General features: G+C 35.2%; 1 protein-coding gene across 11 annotated transcripts in view; it reads right to left on the bottom strand.

Moving 5' to 3' along the window:
* The window catches only part of CARF (calcium responsive transcription factor), an 87944-nt gene that overhangs the window by 14535 nt on the left and 50810 nt on the right, over positions 1 to 22599 (bottom strand). For 5 of the 11 annotated variants that reach the window (XM_059393228.1, XM_059393226.1, XM_059393227.1 and 2 more), the window contains 6 exons: positions 21959 to 22192; positions 20272 to 20434; positions 18397 to 18460; positions 14027 to 14157; positions 13275 to 13647; positions 7698 to 8550 (listed from right to left, as the gene is read on the bottom strand). In XM_059393228.1, coding sequence (XP_059249211.1) covers positions 8336 to 8550; positions 13275 to 13647; positions 14027 to 14157; positions 18397 to 18460; positions 20272 to 20434; positions 21959 to 22192 — 1180 coding nt within the window. In that variant the 3' untranslated portion in view covers positions 7698 to 8335. Of the gene's footprint in view, positions 1 to 7697; positions 10889 to 13274; positions 13648 to 14026; positions 14158 to 18396; positions 18461 to 20271; positions 20435 to 21958; positions 22193 to 22599 lie in introns of those variants that run through there. The other 6 variants (XR_009403013.1, XR_009403011.1, XR_009403012.1 and 3 more) reach the window with 4 other exon arrangements.

The raw sequence follows: 22599 nt of genomic DNA, 5'->3' as shown, positions 1-22599 counted from the left end.
TTTAAATGTAACACATACTAAGCAAAATATAAAATTCTTTGTCTGGCCTTCTATAATTTCTACCATTTAAGCTTTCTCTCACCTTTCCAGTCTTTTCCCCAACTTCTTTCCTTCATTGTCTCCTAAAACTCTCATCAAAATGAACGTTGTGTTTGTATCCCCCAAAGAGCCATATAATTCCCTCTACTTGCTCCTTGAATTCTATACATCTGCATTTTAATCTCATGTCCATGTCATGAAAGATCCAACTTAAAGATCCTATAATGAAAAGATCACTTGTTTGCTAGACCGTGTGGCAAAAGGAATGTGGAATGGTACTGGACACACCTTGCTATCAATATTAACTTTATCACTTTGTAGTTGTTTTAACAACCTCAAACAATTGAATTTCTGAATTTCAGTTTTCCCATTTGTGAGAGACATCATTAGTGGCCTAAATGTTAGTCAATGAATTCTGTCTTACTAAAATGCATTTTTTCTTGGGGTGGTATCCAGATTTCAAAAGAACTACGTTTCTTAGCAGCCCTTATAAGTGGGATGGTTATGTAACTCTTCTAACCAATCCGATAAAAGTGGAAGTTGCGGATGGGTCTCCCAAAAAAGACCTTTGGCTCATTCTCCCAGCATAGGCCTTTGCCCATTCCATTCTTACAATCTGAACTCTCATCCGTGCTGCAAGTAGAGCAACCGTCATGGACAAAAAAGCAACAAATACACAGATGATAGCCACATGTTAGACATGGTTATATAAAAAGATTAAGGGAGGCTCGGTTCCTGGTGGGCACAGGGAACCACCATACCAGCCCTGGTGAGACTGCCTTCAGATTTGGTTTCATAAAAAAGGTTAGACCTCTTTATTTTGTTAAGCCACCACAATCATGTGTCTGTTGCAAGCAGCCCAAGACGCTCTCTAACAGATACATCATCTTGAAAATACAGATGGGGTGCCTGGGTGGGTCAGCTGGTTGAGCTTCCAACTCTTGATCTCAGCTCAGGTCTTGATCTCAAGGGTCAGGAATTCAAGCATCATGTTGGGCTCCACATTTGATGTAGAGCTTACTTAAAAAAAATAAATAAGGATCACACTTACCTTTCAGGAATTAACATTTTATTATTAATATTAATTATAAAAATGAACATACATTGACTGATATGTCACAGATTCCAAGATTTCAACAAAAGTTAATTAAATCCTTATAATAGTTAGGTAGCTACTACTATTTCTTCAGAAGAAAGAAAAATATGAAGAACTGAAAGTTTAAGTAGTTTGACCAAGTTACAAAGGTAATTAAGAGGAGGTGGTATTCAACTTTAACTGTCCAACTTCAGAGCACATGCTCTTTATCACCGATCCTAGCTATAAAAATAAGGAATGACTTACTTTTTGCCAGGCAAAATGCCAAGTGCTTTAACCAAACAATACAAAGCACCAAGTACAATACCTGGTGCTTACTGTCAGTTCTCTTCCTTGTAAGTAATGTCATCTTCTTAAATCTTTTTTTTTTAATTTAAAGATTTTATTTATTTATTTGACAGAGAGAGAGATATCACAAACAGGCAGAGCAGCAGGCAGAGAGAGAGGGAGAAGCAGGCTCCCCGCTGAGCAGAGAGCCCGACTTGGGCTCCATCCTAGGACCCTGAGATCATGACCTGAGCCAAAGGCAGAGGCTTAACCCACCGAGCCACCCAGGCGCCCCTTCTTCTTAATTCTTATATGATTTTATCCATATCCCTATGATCAAATTTACCATTTTCTATCTTGTATAAAGTTATATATTGTCTGTAATAGACAGTAAGTTCCTTTAAGACAAATTTTAAATCATTCATTTTGATATCCTGCATGGCCCAACTCTGTCAGGTACACAGAAGGCTGAGTCATTATGATTGGTGGAACCATGGCAGTGGGGACTGGAAACTATACCATCAAAGGTGGTCCCTATACAATCAGGCTGTTCTGGAGAATTACTTTGGACCAATCCTATACCCTAAATCCCACCATGATACCTACTTGTCTCACCCAGATTTGTGGTACCTTACTCCATCTCACGATCTATCCTTATGCTTCCCTTACAGCCTCTATGTCCTCTCCCAATTCAACCGCTTGCAGAAACCTAAATGGGACATGATATCAACACTGTCTGGAGAACTTCCATATCTAGTCAAGATGGAGTACAAGCAATCAGATTCACCCTTCTGCCTGAAACAACTATAAAACTCGATAAAATATATGAAACAATGATTCTCAAAACACTGGACATTATGCAAGAGAGAACAGTGATCCCTGAGAGATGGAAAACAAATGAGATGAGGCTTATGCCATCCCAGACTGCTGTCTGAAGAGTTTCCAGGCTGTGGCACACAGAGTGGAAAATTAGGCAGAGCCTCTGAGAGGGAGGACATGAAACTTGCAATCAAGGAAGGCCAAAGCAACTAGAGTTATAGGATAAAGTACTGGGGAAAAGAGCTACACGGAAAACTCCAGAGCTCTGCAAAAGAGCACTCTCTAACATTCGACAGAGTATTTAATGATCAGTGCATGAGTATAAAGAAGTTACTTGAGACTAGAAGGAGAATAACCCTCTGAGGCTCATAGGGTTCAGAAGAGTGCCTATTCCCACCAGCCAGAGTAGAAAACCTCATTAATTCAAAAGCAGTGTAGAGCACTCAGAAGGGATTTGCTTCAATAATGAGACAATATTAACACTACAAAGCTTGAAAGCAAGATATTAAAGGTACAAACTGTTTCTAAGAAAGTTAACTGTGACCTAGGACAAAACTCAAGAATAGGAATAGGAATACAAAAATATCCAGCACCCAACAAGGCAGAAGTTATGTCTGACATCCAATCAAAAGTTACCAGGAATGCAAAAAAGCAGGAAAATATATAAAAATAATATATATAAGATATATATTTAAAGTATAAATTTTTTATTTGATTATTTAAAGTATGAATAGTAATGTACTGTGAAGTTACAAGACGCATAGAAATAAAATATGTGACCCCAATAGCACAAAGAAGTGGAAAAACTTAAGTATATTATTGTAAAATTCTTATACTATATGTGAAATGATGGAATAGTATTTGAAGGTAGACTGGTATAGTACAGTATAAATGTTAAAGTAATCATTAAAATAACAAGAGTTACAGCTAATAAGTCAATAAAGGAGGTAAAGCTGAATCATTAAAAAAGGGCAATTGCACCAAAAGGCAGAATAAGAAAAGGGAGCAAAGTATAGACTGAACAAACAACAAGATGGAAGGGAAGACTCAAACATGACCATATCAATAGTGACATTAAATGCAACTGAAACCCAACAATGTATAAAACAGGATAATGCATCTTGATGAACAAGTATGACTTATTCCAGGAATGCAAGGATGCAAGGCTGTTTTACCCTTTGAAATTCAGACAAAGTCTTTTATCAGACTGTGAGACTTAAAAAAGGAAAAACTAAATGATCATCTCAACATATGCAGAAAAAGCACCTGACAAAATCAAATATCCATTCCTAACAAAAATTCTCAGCACACTAAAACAGGATGACTCTCATTCAATTTGGTAAGCCATATTCTAAAATTATGGTTAACCTCATAATAGGGAAAGACTAAATGCTTTCCCCCTAAGATCAGAAACAAGGCAAGGTCTACTCTAACTAGTTCTAATCAAAGCTGTACTTTAGATTCCAGTCAGTGTAACAGCTTTGAAAAAGAAATACAAAGCATCCAGATTGGAAAGGAAGATGTAAAACAGCATTAATTGTCTACGGAAAAAAAATTTAATAGAGTATACGAAAAATCTATGAGAATAAGTGTTTAAGGAGGTTGCAAAATAAAAGACCCATAAAGCATATCAATTGTATTTCATATTATGCAAAAATAAGAAATTGAAATTAAAAAACGTCATTTAGAAGCTCTTAGTGAGGAGCACCTGGGTGGCTCAGTGGGTTAAAGCCTCTGCCTTAGGCTCAGGTCATGATCTCAGGGTCCTGGGATCCAGCCCCACATCAAGGTCTCTGCTCAGCAGGGAGCCTGCTTCCTCCCCTCTCTCTCTCTGCCTGTCTCTCTACCTACTTGTGACCTGTCTGTCAAGTAAGTAAATAAAATCTTAAAAAAAAAAAAAAAAGAAGTTCTTAGTGATAAATCTGACAAAAGATATGTGAGACCTATACACTGAAAACTCTAAGATATTGTCAAGGAAAAAATTAAGTATCAATATTAAGATTTCAATAATCCCCAACTTGATCTATATATTCTATATTAACCCAGTCAAAATCCTATCAGGCATTTAAAAAAAAGAAATTGAGAATGAGATTCTAAAATTCACATGGAAAAACAAAGAACTTAGAAGAGCCAGAAGAAATTTTAAAGGAAGAGTAAGGTTCAAAGACTGCATTACCAGGAAGCCTGGGTGGCTTAGTAGGTAGGTTGAGTGTCTGCCTTCAGCTCAGGTCATGATCCCAGGGTCCTGGAATTGAGCCCTGCATTGGGGTCCTTGCTCAGTGGGGAGCCTGCTTCTCCCTCTCTCTCTGCCTGTCACTCTCCCTGCCTATGCTCTCTCTCCCTCTCTCTCGGACAAGTAAGTAAAATCTTAAAAAAAAATTTCTTAATAAAAAATTTAAAAAAACAGAGGCTCTATTACCTGACTTCAAAACTTACCTTAAAGCTATAGTAATCAAGACAATGTGCTACTGGCATCAATATGGACCCAACTTTTCCAATCTTGGTACTACAGACATTTTGCACCAGACAATTCTTTATTGTAGGAACTGTTCTATACAGTGTACAATGTTGAGCAGAAGCTCTGGCTTCTATCAGAAACCAGTAGTATCTCCCTAGCTATCACTACTGAAACTGTCTCCAGACTTTGTGTAATGTTCCCCAGTGGCATAATTGCCCTGCTTGAGACCACTGAGATAGACAATGTATCAATGAAAAAGAACAGATTCCAGAAAGTCACCCAAATATACGTGATCAATGAATTTTTTCATCAAGGGTATAAATTTAATTCAATAGAGAAATACAGTCTTCATAAAATGGTACTGAATCAATTGGGTATTCATATGCAAAAAGGATCGTGTACTATGTATATAAAAATTGACTCAAAATGGATGATGCACCTAAATGTAAACTCAGTTATAAAATTTCTGAGAAGAAAACCTGGAGAAAAATCTAATCTTGGGTTAGGCAAAGATCTCTTACACAAAAGTATGATCCACAAAGGAAAAAAAAGATACACTGGGACTTAATCACAATTAAGAACTGCTCTTTATGGGGTGCCTGGGTGGCGCAGCTGTCATGATCCCAGGGTCCTGGGATGCAGCCCTGCATCCAGCTTCCTGCTCAGTGGGGAGCCTGCTTCTCCCTCTTCCTCTGCCTGCCGCTCCCGCTGCTATGCTCTATCAAATAAATGAATAAAATCTTTAAAAACAAAAAAAGGACTTGTATCTAGAATATACTTCCTAAACCTCTATAATAAGAAAACAATTCCATTTAAAAATGAGGTAAAGAGGGGGTACCTGGGTGGCTCATTGGGTTAAAGCCTCTGCCTTTGGCTCAGGTCATGATCTCAGGGTCCTGGGATCGAGCCCCGCATTGGGCTGTCTGCTCAGCAGGGAGCCTGCTTCCCTTCCTCTCTCTCTGCCTGCCTCTCTGCCTACTTGTGATCTCTGCCAAATAAATAAATAAAATCTTAAAAAAAAATGCCCAACCTCTGGGGATTATAAGTTGTTTAAAAAAAAAAAAATGAGGTAAAGATCCAAACAGACACTCCACTAAAGAAGATATACAGATGGTATGTAACACATGAAAAGATGTTCAACGGCATTGGTCATCTCAGAAATGGAAATTAAAACCACAGTGAGATACTACTATATACCTATTACAATGTCTATAATATAAAAGCCAGCCTCTACCAAGTGTTGGCTAGAACTCTCATATACACCTGACAAGAATGTAAGGTGGCATAACCACTTCAGAAAAATCACTTGAGTTTCCTAAAATGTTAAATATAAACCTACCACATAATCCAGGTATTCCACTACTATTTACTTAAGAGAAATGAAAGCATATATTCATAAAAAGACTTTCATATAAATGTTCATAGCAGCTTTATTTGTAATAGCCAAGAACTGCAAACAACCCAGCTATTCATCAACAGGTGAATGGATAGACAAATTGTGGTATATCCATACAATGGAATATCAGCAGTAAAAAGGAACAGGCTATTCATATATTCTGACACAGATTAATCTGAAAATAACTATGCTGAGTGACAAGAGTCATAAAAAATGTTCATACCAGATAATTTTTATAAAATTGTAGCCAAAGCAAACTGATCTCTCATGAGAGAAAGCATATCAGTAGTTGTTTGGGGATGGTGAGGTAGGAATGGGAAACAGAAGAAGAGGGAATGGATTTAGAGGTGATGGATATGTTCATTATCTTAATTGTGATGATAGTTTCATAGATGTATACATATATCAAAACTTCCTAAATTATGTACTTTAAATATGTGCAATTTATTTTATGTCGATTATACTTCAATAAAAATATTTTTAAAAACTCTAATATCGGACTCCTACTCTGTCCTCTGGTTTCAGAATTCTTTTTTTTTTTCCTAATTGAGATATGATTAACATATTAAGTTTAAGGTATACAATATGTTGATTTGGTAATTTATATTTTGCAATATATTACCACCATAGAGTTAGCTAAAAATCACTATCATGTCACACAATTATTTGTTCCCTTTTATTACCCCCTATTCTTTCCTTTTAGATGTAGTCTCTGAGCAACTTTGAATATTATAATGAGGTATTATTGATTATAATTACTATGCTGTACATTAGAATTCTCAAACTTATTTATTGATTTCAAGTTTTACCCTTGAACATTTCCTCTGCACAATTATACCCATATTACATTTTCAGAGGTTTTCAATATTAACCATACAACTTATTTATTTTTCTCATGAATCAAATTTAGAATCCACTAGTGAGTTTTTTTAAGATTCTGATTTTATTCCTAAAGTTTTAAGACTTCAGTCAGCAACAAATATTTGCATTATTTAACAATAGTTTTCATAGTTAATGTGTATATGGCAAAAGCACACTAAGGCTTTGCCATTACAACTAAGTTAAGTAGAATAACAGACATTTAGATACCAAAGCAATACACCATTTAAGATGTCTGAAGCTAAATCAGCTCATAGGGAACAGTTAATACAGTACCCCTTCTGGAGACAGTAAGATTTTCTATAGTACTACAAAGAGCAGGTGGAATAAAGTGGAAAAAAAAAAAAAAAAAGAAAGAAAAGAAAAGAAAAGGAATAGAAAGAAGAGAAAAGCCAGAATGGAAAACACTGATGATCCCTCCTTTTTAACCAAGAAATATAAAGCTGTATTTAAAGATATCACAATGCCAAGATGTGAGAAAAAGAATTACTAATACCTTATTACATGCATTATATTAAAATGTTGATGGTTGGTTGAGCTGAGAGTACTAAATGCATATATGTTCCTAAATGGAATGATAACAGGAGTTACTGGTAGTTATGCTGGAAAACTTTCAAGTTCCAAATTGACCATAAATTTCTAGCCAAAGTTCGCAGGTAATTAAAGTGTTTATTTAACATCTTTAAGAGGAACAAAACTACCACTATCCCCAGAAAAAGTATAAAAAGAAAACTACCAACAAGTTTAAGAAAAAAATAACACAGGATTTTTAATGAAAAAAATTACATTATAACAAGGACACTATACATTAAGTTACAATATATATATGTATATACACACACATTTTAAAACTTTTTTAAAAATCTGGTACAAATTAAATGACATCTTTCACATACTCACATGATTAAGTCTGTATTTTGACAGGATATAAACATGAAACACAAGCTGGTGGGCCTCAAAATCAGAAACTGCAATGCAGGACCAACTTCCAAAATCTATTTTCTATTGTTTTTGCGACTTTTAAAAAACATTTACCTTGGATAAGACAAGGTACTTAGTATAAAAGCTTTTTCTTTTAAACATGTTAACTGCTTATGGAGAAATTAATATTGAAGGAAAAAGCCCACCATGGCAGTGTTTATCTATAACTCACTGTAGTATATATAAAGTTCACTGGGAGGCTTTGGAACATGGAAACTACAATGATGAAAAAAGCTCAGCTGTAATTATGAATTTCTAACTGTTTATTTCGAATGTCCAACTCACTACTACATATATTACACCTTGCAATACATCATACAAAAGAGCAGATGTCAAAGTTTGCTGTAGAGCTGTTAGGAGAATGCAAAATATAGATACTGAAAGTTTTATGCACTTGTATTTAATACCCTGTGCATTTAAAAAATAACTGAATATTTAAAATATGTAAACATACTTCTAAAAAAGCGATGCTAAGCACCTTAAAATACAATACTGATATATTGTGACTGAACATGCATTTAGAGGACACATGAATTTTTAAAAATTTAGAAACTATTTTTAAAGAGCTACTCATTGAAATACTTACATGAAAATATTGATAGTTCCAGTTTCTACCTAAAAACCAAAAGAGTATACAATTAGGGACTGAAACCTTCCTTCATGCTCTTTTTTAATTTTGCTTTTTGTTTGTGAGGTGGATGCACTGTAACTTTCTGTCCTCATAAAAACAAAAATAAAAATGGACCAGAGAGACATTCACATAGAATGAAGTGAGAGAAATATTTTTTAACTGTGTTTTGTTAAAACTGTGTTTTGTTAAGTGCCAAAGTCTGAATCCTCTAACATCTCTCATTCTCGTAGGTAATTCACTAGAGTTTGTATCTTAACAAGCATTTCTCCTTAACAACTCAACATCAAAAAAGAAAAGAATGTCTCCAAAGGAACATAGTTAAATTGGTAAAATATTTAATAAGCTAATGCCATTAATAAAAAGTGAAGATTACTTAAAATCTTGAAAACAGTTTCCATAAACTGGAAATAACAAATGAAAAGAATGTTATCTACAATGTAACACTAAAATATAAATTTAGACTTATACCCTTTAAGTACACACAGACTAAGAGGAATCTGGGTTTGAGGTAATTAAGAGCTGTGTTTAACTTAGAGTAACATAATCAGATTTGGCAGCCTGCCTCTAAAATGCTGACATCAAATATTTTCAGTTCTTAGAACAGTTAGCTATTCTAACTAAAAATCATATATGTAATTAAATATTAACTTTGTATTAAATAGGGGCATAAATAATACATTTTATATTAAATAGGGTATAAATCTAAAGAGCAAGATGTTTTTATTAAAGTTCTACTCACTTCTAATATAACAATGCTTTATACTTAGATACATATGTACCTGCAACAATTAAAATGAATTAAGAATGGGAGACTGGATTTAGAAAAGCTAAAAATGACTCATATTCATGTAAAATATTAAGGTTAAATTTCATATTATATCTCATATCCTTTGAATATTAAATATTCATATCCATTTGAAATCCTTATTATTTTAAAATAAAGGCTTAAATATACCCACACATGGTCCCTGGGGTAAAAAAAAGCCTTTATGTTGATTTCTTGACAGTTTATAATTGACATTTCTAGTTTGCCAACCTTCCAGAAAACAGAAGCTTACAATGAATATAGTGATCAGTACTTATTCAGTATTTCAAGTAAATATACTTACTCAACAAGTAAATATACATACACATCGGCTGTTTTAAAGTGTTAAATATGAACTAATTTTTTAACTACAAATACTTACCTTGAAATAGCATAAATTCTAATACCACCAATTCAGTAAGAACTCTGGCATAGAAAAATAAATACAACTCAAATTGTTTTCCAACCAGAGCTGAATCTTCAATACAAAATAGGAAAAAAAAAAATCCCCTGCTGATACCAAAAAGTCCCCCAAATCATCTGTAAACACCAGGGGAAGTCTGTTATTTTTTCTGAATTCTCTCAATTTCTACATTTTCCTATCCATAAGTAGTGCTTTACCTACAATACTATATAAATCCATGCAATATACATTTATTTCTGTGTTTTATCTGATTAATTCAAGTTAAAATTATAAGTACTTACCAAGACACTTTAAATTTCTATTAGATGACCATTAGTATGCTATTGGTTTGTAGTTTGAAGTATAAAAAATTATAATGGAAGAAGCCAAAATGCAACTACTGTTTCCACAAATGAGAATGCTGGGCTTCATGTTATGATTCAAATCTACGACTGTTTTATCTTCCCTAATGTGACAGACTACAAATAATCTCTCACCTGTCTGCTATAATGTAAAGAATTTCTTCACAACTTTAAAGAGGCAGTAAGTTCTTTTATCACTTTTAAATAAAAAGTCAACACACAGTCACACACACACACACACACACACACACAATCTCTCTCTCTCTCACACACACAAACACACACAATTTTTTGTTGTTTTTGTCTTTTCAGAACCCAAATTAGATATTTTCAAGAGATGAGTTATGTAACTATTTGTGTTCAGACTATATTGTCATGAATAAATTCAGATGATCTTTTGAAATACTGGCCTCATTAGATAATCAAAAAGCATAAGAATTATACAAAATGACAGCAGTAAAATAGCTTCCAAAAATAAGGACTTGGCAACAAACATATCAGTTTTAAATCAAAGTTGCTCATTGAACTAGTCTTTAGTCCATCTATCACAATACTGCACTTTGACAATATTCACCTTCTTTTTTATGACATCAGAAGTTACCCAAGTTATAAATTCTGAAAAGCTTCAATAATTTATGTGGCAGGTAATTTCTTACAGTCCAAATTTTTTTTTGCTTCCATAGACAATGCTGGTTCTTTGGGTTCTTGCTTAACTTGGCTCAGAGAAATGGTACCTTCTGGATTTTCTTCAACTTTAAAACCAAACATAAAAGAAAAACCCTAAAGGTTAATGTAAACTTACAAGACTGGAATCCTTATAATTATATGAATTTAGAAGCAAAGCAAAAAACAAGTCGTTTTTTTAAAAAACAGTCAGTGTATTTGAAAACTCAGTACTTCTGACATCTTAGTCATTCATAATAAATTCTTTCAGGATGTGTATACCTGAAACTAATGTACTATTGTATGTCAACTAAACTTCAATAAAAAAATTTAAAGAAAAAGAACAATAATAAAAAATTAAATGTTGAGAAGTTTAAAAAAAGTTTCTTCAGTATGCTTCTGGTAATGAAAACAAGAAAAGACTAAGAAAACCAGAGTTCCTCTCCTCTACAGATGCTTTGATAAAAAAGCAGTCCATAATTTCATGAAAGTATGAGGACTATCTCATATTTAAATTCAACTACCTTTAAAACTATGAGTAAACAAAAGTCAGGAAGCCTCCTATTATTGGAAAATGATGTTTTGCAAACAGTAGGTATACGTATTACAAATTTACAGATTTGTTACCAGTCTACTATGGCCTCCATATGTAGCCATATATCAAGGCAAATACTCCCTCCCTAAAGAAACTCAACTACATGAGTACTTTAGAAAAAAATATGCCACCTCTTCATGGAGAGTTCTGACTTAGCTGTACAAGCTGTATGTTTGCTTATCTGAAACACTGCACAAGGCACTTACCATTCTGATTTTAAAGTACTTATGACCAGATTAATCTGAATGCAGCATACCAGCGACACTATCTTGAACTGGCAGGTGAGATGTCTCTTTCTCAGGGATATCAGTTTCTCAGTTGCTAAAGGGAACCAAGATTAAGGGGACCAATATTTGCTCAGGCAAGTGTGTTAACACCCCTAATGCTTGTCACATGTGGATGTGTTAAGGAGTTTAGCCCACACCATAAAGAAAACCAGTAGAAGATGGATTTGAGTGACCCTTAGGATTCATATTCAGGTGAAGTAGTCCCTCAGATCATGATCTAACTTGATAAATCATGCAATTTCAGATTCCAAGAGGGTCTCCTTTAAAGCAATCTGATTAGAGCTCCCAGAAATACCTTGGTACAACACAGAGGGAGGAAGCATGTTAGAATGGAAAGAAACTTTGAAGGCAGAAGATCTGGGTTCAAATCCCTGCTCTATCACTTCTAGGTAATTACTTAACCTCTCTGAGCCTTGATTAACCTATCTGTAGAATGGGGACACCACCAACTATTACATGAAGTTCTGAGGATTAATTCACGTATATTCCTTTCCCTCTTTTCTACTAAACTTCTACTAAACTTATTCAGTAGTGACAACTACTGAACCACAGCTCTCCAGATAAATTTTCTTAAAAGTAACAATTCCAAAAAATTTAGAATAAAAAAGTAACAATTCCAAAAATTTTTAAAAATTTAAAATTTAAAATCTTTTGGAATTATTACTTTTAAGAAAATGATTCTTTTCTGGAAGGAACTAACTTACACTTTTCCTTACCCAAAAGAATGAAGTCTAAGAATCTAGGGTAAATACTTTGTATGTTCTAAGGATTTCTATGAAGATTTCTATGAAGATTTTTGTTGTTCAAAGCAAACTGCATATCTTTCTCCACAAAAGTTCGCAATCCGAAACAATCTATGTGAAAGGGAGTGACGTAGGTCAAGTAGGAGTAGGTTGACTGGGTTTGTTACAAAGTAAAGTTAACAAGGTCTTGGATTAAACCCAAGTCCCTAAGGCTTAACTAGTTCCCTTTCCGTTTCCATAGAACTCAACATTAAAGTTTATAACTCAAAATCTTTAACATTTATATCTGTCCACTTCATTCCATTTTTCCTTGTAACATTTTTTCCATAGTAACCTTTACACTATAAGTTTTCCTTTTAAAGTTTCTCATTTTATGGGGCACCTAGGTGGCTCCGTCATTTATGTGGCTGCCTTTGGCTCAGGTCATCATCTCAGAGTCCTGGGATTAAGCCCCACTCAGTTCTCTGCTCAGGGGGGAGTCTGCTTCTCTCTTTCTCTCCACTCCTCCCCCCTGCCTATGCCCTCTCCCTCTATAATACATACATACATAATCTTTGAAAGAATAAAGTTTCTCATTTTTTTCATGCATTCTACAATGACGCTCTGATTTTGTATCACCACAGATTTTCTATGTAAACTGAGGTAATTAGAGAACAATTTTGATGGAGAAGAAAAAATTAAAAAGCTTAGGAGTTATTATGCTCTTGGTATTTTTCCCTTTTTCTAGTTAGTTTCACTTTCTTTATATTTTATAAACCCCTGAGTAGAAATGATTGTTTTTTTCTGTAGTGTAACAGTAATGATAGTCCAAAAAGGTTAAAAGTAAAATCACAAGTTGCTTTTAACTTACTAAGAGCTGGGTGGCTATCTATAATCTGTATTGGGATGGTCTGCCCATTTCCCAGCAGAATCCGGTGAACACCTCCTTCCATATTCTCTGCATCCTCAACATCTCCAACTTCCACCAGCTGGTCCATTGCAGCCAGATTTTGATCTGGTCCTGGAAGGCTAGTCATGGTAGAAGCAATAATGCTACTGTTTGGGGTTAGGCATGTATCTGTTTGAAGACTATGACTTTGACCAAGCAGCAGAGAATTATTATTCAGTACAGTACTTTCTAATGAATCCAGAAGTCTTGAAGGACTGGAGGAAGGGTGGTTATTTACTGATATCACAGCCGATGGTCCATCAGGAGAAGTGAATCTTGGTTGCAACTGCAAACCCTTTTAAACCGAAAAGAGTTACATCAAAATGTTTAAATTTACTAAGTATAATTTTCTCATAGGATATATTATTCTTTTGACACATAATTGAAATAAAATAGAGGAATATAATTACTAACAAATATCAAGGATAGAAACAAGAATCAAAGGAAAAGTAGTACAACTAAAATTTTACTGCATGCACAGTCAATTCCAACTTTTAAAAAATGTATTATTTAAATGATCTTATATCAAGATACAAAAAAATCAGGAAATTAATAATAAAAACATCTGTGATCATTATTATAATTCTATAATAATTCTGTAACATCCCTAGAAGAAGAGAGATTAAGGAAGAAAGGGAGGGGCTTCAGTTTTGTCTATTTCACTGGATACCTACCTGTAATTGTGTAAATACTTTTGGTTGAAATGAGGAAAGTGAAGAAAGCAAGTGGGCCGGCTCTGGAGACAAAGAACCCCTTGTCTGATTTGTTTCCATTTTGGTGTTAATTGATTCCCCCGGTGAATTTCCTAAGTTATATATATAAAAAAAAAATCATCTATCATAACAAAATAATGTTTATGGTTTCTATGTTATATGACACTACATTTTATTACAACACTTACTATTACAATTAGAATAGGAAATAAATTCAAAGGTTTGAAAAGGACTTTAAGAAGTTCTTTTGTTCACTGTTTCCAGACCTGGTAGAATCAGAATCACTCAGGAACTTTTTGAAAATATACATTCTGAGGGGCGCCTGGGTGGCTCAGTGGGTTAAGCCGCTGCCTTCGGCTCAGGTCATGATCTCAGGGTCCTGGGATCGAGTCCCGCATCGGGCTCTCTGCTCAGCAGGGAGCCTGCTTCCTTCTCTCTCTCTCTGCCTGCCTCTCAGTGTACTTGTAATTTCTCTCTGTCAAATAAATAAATAAAATCTTTAAAAAAAAAAAAAAAGAAAATATACATTCTGAGGTTCAATCTCCATTAATTTTAATTCAGTATATCTAGGATGTGATGTTAGAAACAGTAGTTTTTTCCTTGAAAGATTATGTTTTGTAGCTCTACTCTAGCCCATTTTCCGTGCTATGATGCTAGACTACCTGTAAACTTCTCTGGATGTGTGAAACCTATGAAGCCTCTCAGTCACAGAGACCAAACTTAATTCATCTTTGGTAGCCCTAGGACAATGCCTGACAGGAAGTGGGTCCTCCAAAATAGCAGCACTAAATTTCTTCCAATAACTCATTTTGGAATAAATGACTAAGAGTAAAAATCTCTCTGGTTTCTTATTATCTCAATTGCTAAAGTAATTGTCCTTAGGGAATATAATCCCTCTAAGTAATTTCTATGTATTAATCCAAATATTAATATTAATTTTAATTTAATTAAAATTAATTAATCTCTTTAAGTCAATTAAAAATCAATTATCAACAACTGTTTATTGCTTCCATATTGGAACTAAGTAATTTTTCAACATGGCGCTGGCATGAGACAGGGATGGAATTATGCACTAGCTCACTTTTCTCTGTAACCTTCAAAATGCTACTCGGTTTGTAAACCCCAGTTTCATCTGTAAAATCAGGATAGTAAGAGAATCTTCTTCAAGGGACTGTTGAGAAGATTAAACAATACTTTCACATTTCTTGGCTTCGTTACTTCTTTTTCTTAACACAGTGTTACAACAGTTTCAGCTATAATGACTCCACAAGTTTATACGTTGTGCTATGCTCATTCCAAGTGTAGCTACTCTCTGCCACCATACGAGGCCATCACAGTACCATTGATTATGTTCCCTTTTATCCCTGTGACTTGCTCCTTCCAGGACCCGAAACCTGTATCTCCCACTGCCCTGCACCCATTTCGCCCATCTCTCACCACTCCCCTGCCTCTGGCAAGCATCAGTTTGTTCTCTGTATTTATGGGTCTGTTTCTGCTTTTCATTTGCTTATTTGTTTTGGTTTTCAGATTCTACATATAAATGAAGTCACATGGTATATGTCTTTCTCTGTCTGACTGACTTCACTTTCTGGCATCTTCATTTCTAATTGTCCTTGTACTTCACTCTGCTGCAGTCACCCACTACTACTATCATACCCTCGACTCTTCTACATCTAAAAATCTCTACTTCAGATATCCCATTCTTTGATCACAACCTCTTATTCTTCCAGGGATTTTGCTTAAGTACTTCACTACAATTACTCGACTTCAGGTGAACCTCCAGGCCTTTGATTCCTCAGTTTTCTTCAGATACATCAACTTCTCACTTAATAAACTTCTCTCCCCATCCAGTTTAGTTGAATCCCACGGTTACAGCTTCAGTCACTATCCTGAAAATCCTCTAATCTCCCTTGCTTCTTTGTACTTTTGTTACAACCTGGTACAATCTGAGCACTGAATGAAAATGGCTTTCAGTGCCTGTACGTGCGAAGCTGAATGCCACTGAAAAAGAAACTTACTGTTACTACTAATACCAATTTATGATTACCAACTTCAACAGGACCTTCACCTACCTGTACCTGACAACCTTACAAGGTTTCTCCCATTCTCTCTCTATATATTTTAAAGTTTTTATTTACTTGACAGAGAGAGACATAGTAAGAGAGGGAACACAAGCAGGGGGAGTGGGAGAGGGAGAAGCAGGCTCCCCACCAAGCAGGGAGCCTGATGTGGGGCTTGATCCCAGGACCCCAGGATCACGACCCAAGCCAAAGGCAAATGCCCTACGGCAAATGCCCTACGGCAAATGCCCTACGGCATCTGCCACCCAGGCGCCCCTCTCCCATTCTACATTATAGAAGATTTCAAATGTCTAAACTTCCTAAGATCTTTTTCACTCTTAGCACTTTTAAAGAGAAAAGAGAAATTATCAGAAATTTCCTCAACTTCTCATCATCAAAGCTATCTAGTACCTTCATCTTCATCTCTCTCTTCAGATTTCTTCTATCTGAAAATACCTTCCCTCAACCCTGTATTCTCTTCCTAGCACACTGTCTCTACTTCTTCATTCACCACTCATTCACTCTTCAACCATCCCAATGTGGCTTCTTCCCAATCCACTCGATTGAAATGGCTATGATACCTAAGCTTTCCAAACCTGATTTCATGAATTTTTTTTCTTTCCCCTTGTCATTACCAAATCCTATTCTTAAACCAGTATTGCCTACCTCAGTAAATGCCACTACCCATCAGTTGCTCATGGAAGAAACTCAGGAGTCATCCCAGATCATTCCTATTCTTTTACCCCCCACACCTATTCAATCAATAACCAAAACCTTTGAAAACAATTAAAATCTGTCCAATTCTAGTATAAATGCCACTAAATGGAGACTAAATCACTATCACACCTTTCATTTGGACAGCTCAAAGGGCCTCCGAAGCCCATTCTGCATATCTCCAAGCACTGTCTATGCTTAAAAACACACCAACTTTCTTAAGTTCCTTGAACATGACAAGCTCTTTGTTGCTTAGCTTTCAAACATGGTATTCTTTGGATCGACAAATTCCTCTCCATTCTGCAGTTCTCGGTTTAAAAGCCACTTTCTCAAGCGTTATTTCCCTACTCCCTAGATTAAGTTACATGTCTCTGTCACTATTCTCACACAAGGACAGCTTGGAATAGTAAGATAACATAGGAGAAACAGCATATTAGAAAAAGCAAACCATGTAAAATGGAAAAAATTTCCTGGTCAAGGTATCTTAAGGTTATTATTACTGGAATTAGCCTAGCTTTATAGTGATCTGTATTAGTATCAACCTCAAAATTTAATCATAAAGCACAAAAGCTGATTATATGAAGAAATTTTTTTTTAAGTTTATTTATTTATTTTTGGTAGTCTAGATCTACACCCACTGTGGGACCTGAACTCACAAACCCAACATCAAGAGTCATATGCTCTTCCAACTAAGCCAGCCAGGTACCCCTTATTTTTCACTTTTGTTTGCATACAGTTGACACACGATGTTACATTAGTTCCAGGTGTGTAACAGTGATTCAACTTCCCTATATCTTATGCCATGCTCACCACAAGTATAGCTACCAAAACTGTCACCAAACATTGTGATTGTGTATCACTGACTATATTCCCTATGTTGTGCCTTAAAAAAAAAAAATTATTTGAGAGGGGAGGGAAGTGAGAGAGAATCTTCAAGCAGACTCCCCACTGAGCATGGAGAGCTCAATCTCATGACCGTGAGGTCATGATCTGAAGTGAAACCAAAAAGGTTTCTAAGCCAACTGAGCCACCCAGGTGACCTACGCCTTTCATTCCTGTGACTTATTCATTCCATAACTGGAAGCCTTCTCCTACTCCCTTTCACCCATTTTGCCCATGCCACACCACCTCTCCCCTTCAGCAACCATCAGCTAGTTCTCTGTATTTATAAGTCTGATTCTGCTTCTTGTTTATTCACATGTTTTGTTCATCAGAGTCCACATATGAGTGAAATCATATGGTATTTGTCTTTCTCATTAGAAGTTTGATTTATTTTACTTAGCATAGTACTCTCTAGGTCCATCCATGTCATTATAAAAGGGAACGTGTCATCCTTTTTTACAGCTAAATAACATTTATGAGGAAGTATATGTGAGTAACATGTAAGTATATATGTTTAAACAGCTAGAATTATTTTGACAAATCCTAACATAGTTGTTCCTGTCTCTTTGGGCCATGGTTTCTTTATCCATGAAAAAATTTTGATTAGATGAGATAATCTTCAGTGTCTTCCAGTTTTAATACTGATTTTATTTAAAGATACTCAAAATAACCTACCTTCTGCAAATGTAACTGTCACAGTCTCTCTGAGAATATGCCCATTATCTGCAGTCCACTGAAGCTGGAATGGGAACATATATTTCAGTAAAAACAATAAAGCATTTATATTAAAAAATGTTTTAAAATATCAATACAACTATCATATTTTATTCAGTGATAGCATAACTGTGTTTTATTCAGTAATTACACTCTTCATTTGTTTACATTCTCAAAACATGAGTATACTTCACTATCCAAATACAATAGCTTCCCAAGTTCAGAGAGCAAGAATTTGGATAGCAAGTACAGATGGCAAAGATTATTGCTAACCAAATCCATTTTACTTCCTGAACTTTGGATAGTGAATAATTAAGAGATGGAAAATAATTAAGATAGTGAATAATTAAGAGATGAAAAAGAATAGTAGCACTAGCTTATAATCTGAATCTATTTAGGTAAGAAGACATAATAGTAAAAATTTGGGAAGCAAAGGGTATTGCTACTGAGATTTTTTTTTTTTTTGAAAGATTTATTTATTTATTTTAGAGAGCAAGAGGGAGCACATGTAAGTACTGGGGAGAGGGAGAGGCAGAAAGTCATGACCTGAACTGAAGTCAAGAGTCGGGACCCTTAACTGACTGAGCCACCCAGGTGCCCCACTACAAAGGTTTTAATGCTATAATTACTTCCTGTATTATAATTAGTAGTTTTTATATAATTACATTATACTCCTCAGAGTAAGCAAAATTTTCACAGAACTGACCAATATTCTGGGGGAAATTAGAGTTTCACAGAATGAGATAAAATTGATGTCCATAGACGGCATATAGAATGAACACCATCCCTTTGTGTATTCAAGCCTGAACTATTCTACTGAAACGTGTCTATTTTTTTTTTTTTAATTCAAAGATTTTATATTTTAGGGGCACCTGGGTGTCTCAGGGGTTGAGTCTCTGCCTTCGGCTCAGGTCATGATCTCAGGGTCCTGGGATCAAGCCCCACATCAGGCTCTTGGCTCAGCAGGGAGTCTGCTCCCCTCTCTCTCTGCCTGCTTGTGATCTCTCTCTTTGTCGAATAAATAAGTAAAATAAAATAAATCTTTAAAAAAATTAAAAAAAAGAAAAACGACTATTTTTTCTTAAAAAAAAAAAAGATTTTATTTATTTATTTGATAAAGAGAGAGAGAGCACAAGGAGCAGGGACAGAGGGAGAATAGAAGCAGACTCTCTGCTATGCAAGAAACTTGATTACAGGCCCTAGAATCATGACCCAACCTGAAAGCAAATGCCTAACTGACTGAGCCATCCAGGTGCCCCTCCTTTTTTTAAAAAAAAGATTTATTTATTTCAGGGGTGACTCAGTGGCTCAGTCGGTTAAGCAGCTGCCTTTGGCTCAGGTCATGATTCCAGGGTCCTGGGATCGAGTCTCACATTGTGCTCTTTGCTCAGTGGGGAGTGTGCTTCTCCCTCTCCCTCTGCCTGCTGCTCCCCTTGCTTGTGCGCATTCTCACTCTGTCAAATAAACAAATAAAATCTTAAAGATTTATTTCAGTGAGAGAGAGAGCTCAGGGTGGGAAGGGCACAAGAAGAGGGAGAGAGAAACTCAAGCAGACTGCGCACTGAGAATGGAGCCTGACGCGGGGCTCGATTGTGTCACCCTGAGATCAGAGCTGAGCTAAAACCAAGAGCTGGATGCTTAATAAAATGCGCCACCAAGGCACCCAAAAACTACTATTTTTATATGTTTATGATTATATGTTTATATAAACATGTTTATGTTTATATGGCTACAGTTATTTATATGGCCTAATAACAACCACCCCATTAGGCCAAATAGTAAGAGAAGATGAGAAAGATTCTATAATAAAACAAAGAATTACAATTGTAATCCTACCGTTGCTGGAATAATCTCTGAGTTATACACATTATCTCCATTTCTCAAGGATTTCTGTACCTCATGGATGTGATTTTTAATATCATTTACAGTTGGAAAAAAGGATAAATTATGTCTCTCAGGTACTTCATCAGGTTTAAATAGTTCTCTTTCTACAAATTTTCTGTGGAGAGCATAAAACAATAAAAACATAAACAGCCTAGTAATACACTTCAGATCAAAGGAGAAAATAGTTCTTTTTTTTAGCATAAAATTCTGTAAATTATGTTTACAGCTTTATAATTTATATTTTTCCCCTTAATTTTTTCTGCATATTAAATCAAATAAATCATACAGATTAAAGCAATATGATACTTTCATTGATTAAATACCTCTATATCTAGAGTAAGCTTGGACATTTTTATAGGAATCACTATTGTCAGTTTAAGCACAATATGTTTTGAATGCTATGTCAGGCAGTATACTGAACATTTCACATCAAGGATCTCCTTTAATGCTGACTATAATCCTGTGAGATAAGTGCAATTATCATTCACACTTTACAGATAAGGGAACGAAGGGCTGTTGAAGTTAAATAATTTGCCAAAGTTATACATCTAGCCAGAAAGCATGAGAGCCTGGGCCTACACCCAGCTTATTGTATAAACATCATGTTGCTCTGCTGCCAAAAGACATCACAATATGAAATATGACCCAATTGAATTTAAGTAGACAAAAGAGAAATATAGAAATAGAAGGTGGCATTGACACATCAATATATAAAAAATTATAAAGTCCAATATTTAAATGGTTTATGCATTACATTCTATAGATCATACTGTAGAGCTGAATTACACCTCTGTTCTTAAGGGTTAAGTTTAGTAAATAATGTACGACTTTACCAAATCTTGGCTCTGTTCTAACAATGCCCCAATGAAAATGAATGTAAGATGTCTGAGAAAACTGCTAATTGGGAAAATCATGTATTAACTAAGACATAATCCTAGGAAATATATTCATTGTTATTCAGATTGGACTACATAATAACCAGTAGGAGTAATGCCAGTTAAGTACCAGAAATCACAGTAAAAGAGCACAGGCTGTAGCATTAGATCTAGATTTCAGTTCTGCCTCTACCACTCGAGCCAGTTATTTAACCACTTGTAGTACCTGCTTTCTTATGTGCGGGATGGAGGTAAATACATCCACTTTATATAGTTGCAAGAATAAATGCGATCATGAGTATTGTATCCTGAGAATCGGTAACACTGGACCAGAGTGCTACATTTAAACTTCCATCATACAAAGAACTATCCATGTTCTTTTGTTACAATACAGTTTCACTGCATTTCAAATAGCTTAAGTAAGTATCCTGGTCTAGGTTTTAAAATTTTTGGCTCTACAAAGGCTTTTTTTTCTCTAATAGCATTTATTATGTAATTCAATTTATACATAATTCAGAAATAGTCCAATTTGCTAAATTTGAATATGGAATATTTCAAATGAGTAAGCTGAATCATTACTCACAGCTTGCCAAATATCTGCTAGAAAATGATCAGTTCATAAATAAGATTATTTTAATGAATTAATAAATTATATTCCTTAACTATTCTGATACCACATATCTTAGAAAATGTCTATGATGATAAATATATTTTTTAAACCAACAAACAATAATGAAAAATGTAAAAGAATAATTTTACTGTACCTTAGCTGTTTCCTTACTGTATATACTTGTTCTATTCCCTGTGACACTAATTCTTGAATCTTGTGTGCTACTTGGGGATGTAGACGTGAGGGTAATGCACAGTTCTCATCCCTAATTGCAGTTCCCTCTTCTTCAAGAGAAGACACAGGAAAAGGGGAAGGTGGCAAAGGGAGGCAGGAAGTCTCTAATTCATGGTACTGATGGGCTTGCTTTGTAGGTAACTGTACATACCACCTGATAAGAAATATTTAAAATTATGTTACTAGATGAAGGCAAGAATCATAGTTATTTATATTAAAACTCAACAAGAAAAAGAATAATCTTGGGGCGCCTGGGTGGCTCAGTGGGTTAAAGCCTCTGCCTTCGGCTCAGGTCATGATCCCAGGGTCCTGGGATCAAGCCCCGCATCGGGCTCTCTGCTCAGCAGGGAGTCTGCTTCCCTTCCTCTCTCTCTGCCTGTCTCTCTGCCTACTTGTAATCTCTGTCTGTCAAATAAAATAAATAAAATCTTAAAAAAAAAAAGAATAATCTTTTAAGAAAAGATTATATATCATACTAAGTAAATGTAACTAAATTTTTAAAATAATAGATATTGGGGCACCTGGGTGGCTCAGGTTAAGCCTCTGCCTTCAGCTCAGGTC

The sequence above is a fragment of the Mustela nigripes genome, chromosome 3, assembly GCF_022355385.1.
Source record: "Mustela nigripes isolate SB6536 chromosome 3, MUSNIG.SB6536, whole genome shotgun sequence".
NCBI classification, from domain to species: domain Eukaryota; kingdom Metazoa; phylum Chordata; class Mammalia; order Carnivora; family Mustelidae; genus Mustela; species Mustela nigripes.
The sequence above is the reverse complement of the archived record's forward strand: the minus strand, read 5'-3'. Positions and strand labels throughout refer to the sequence as shown.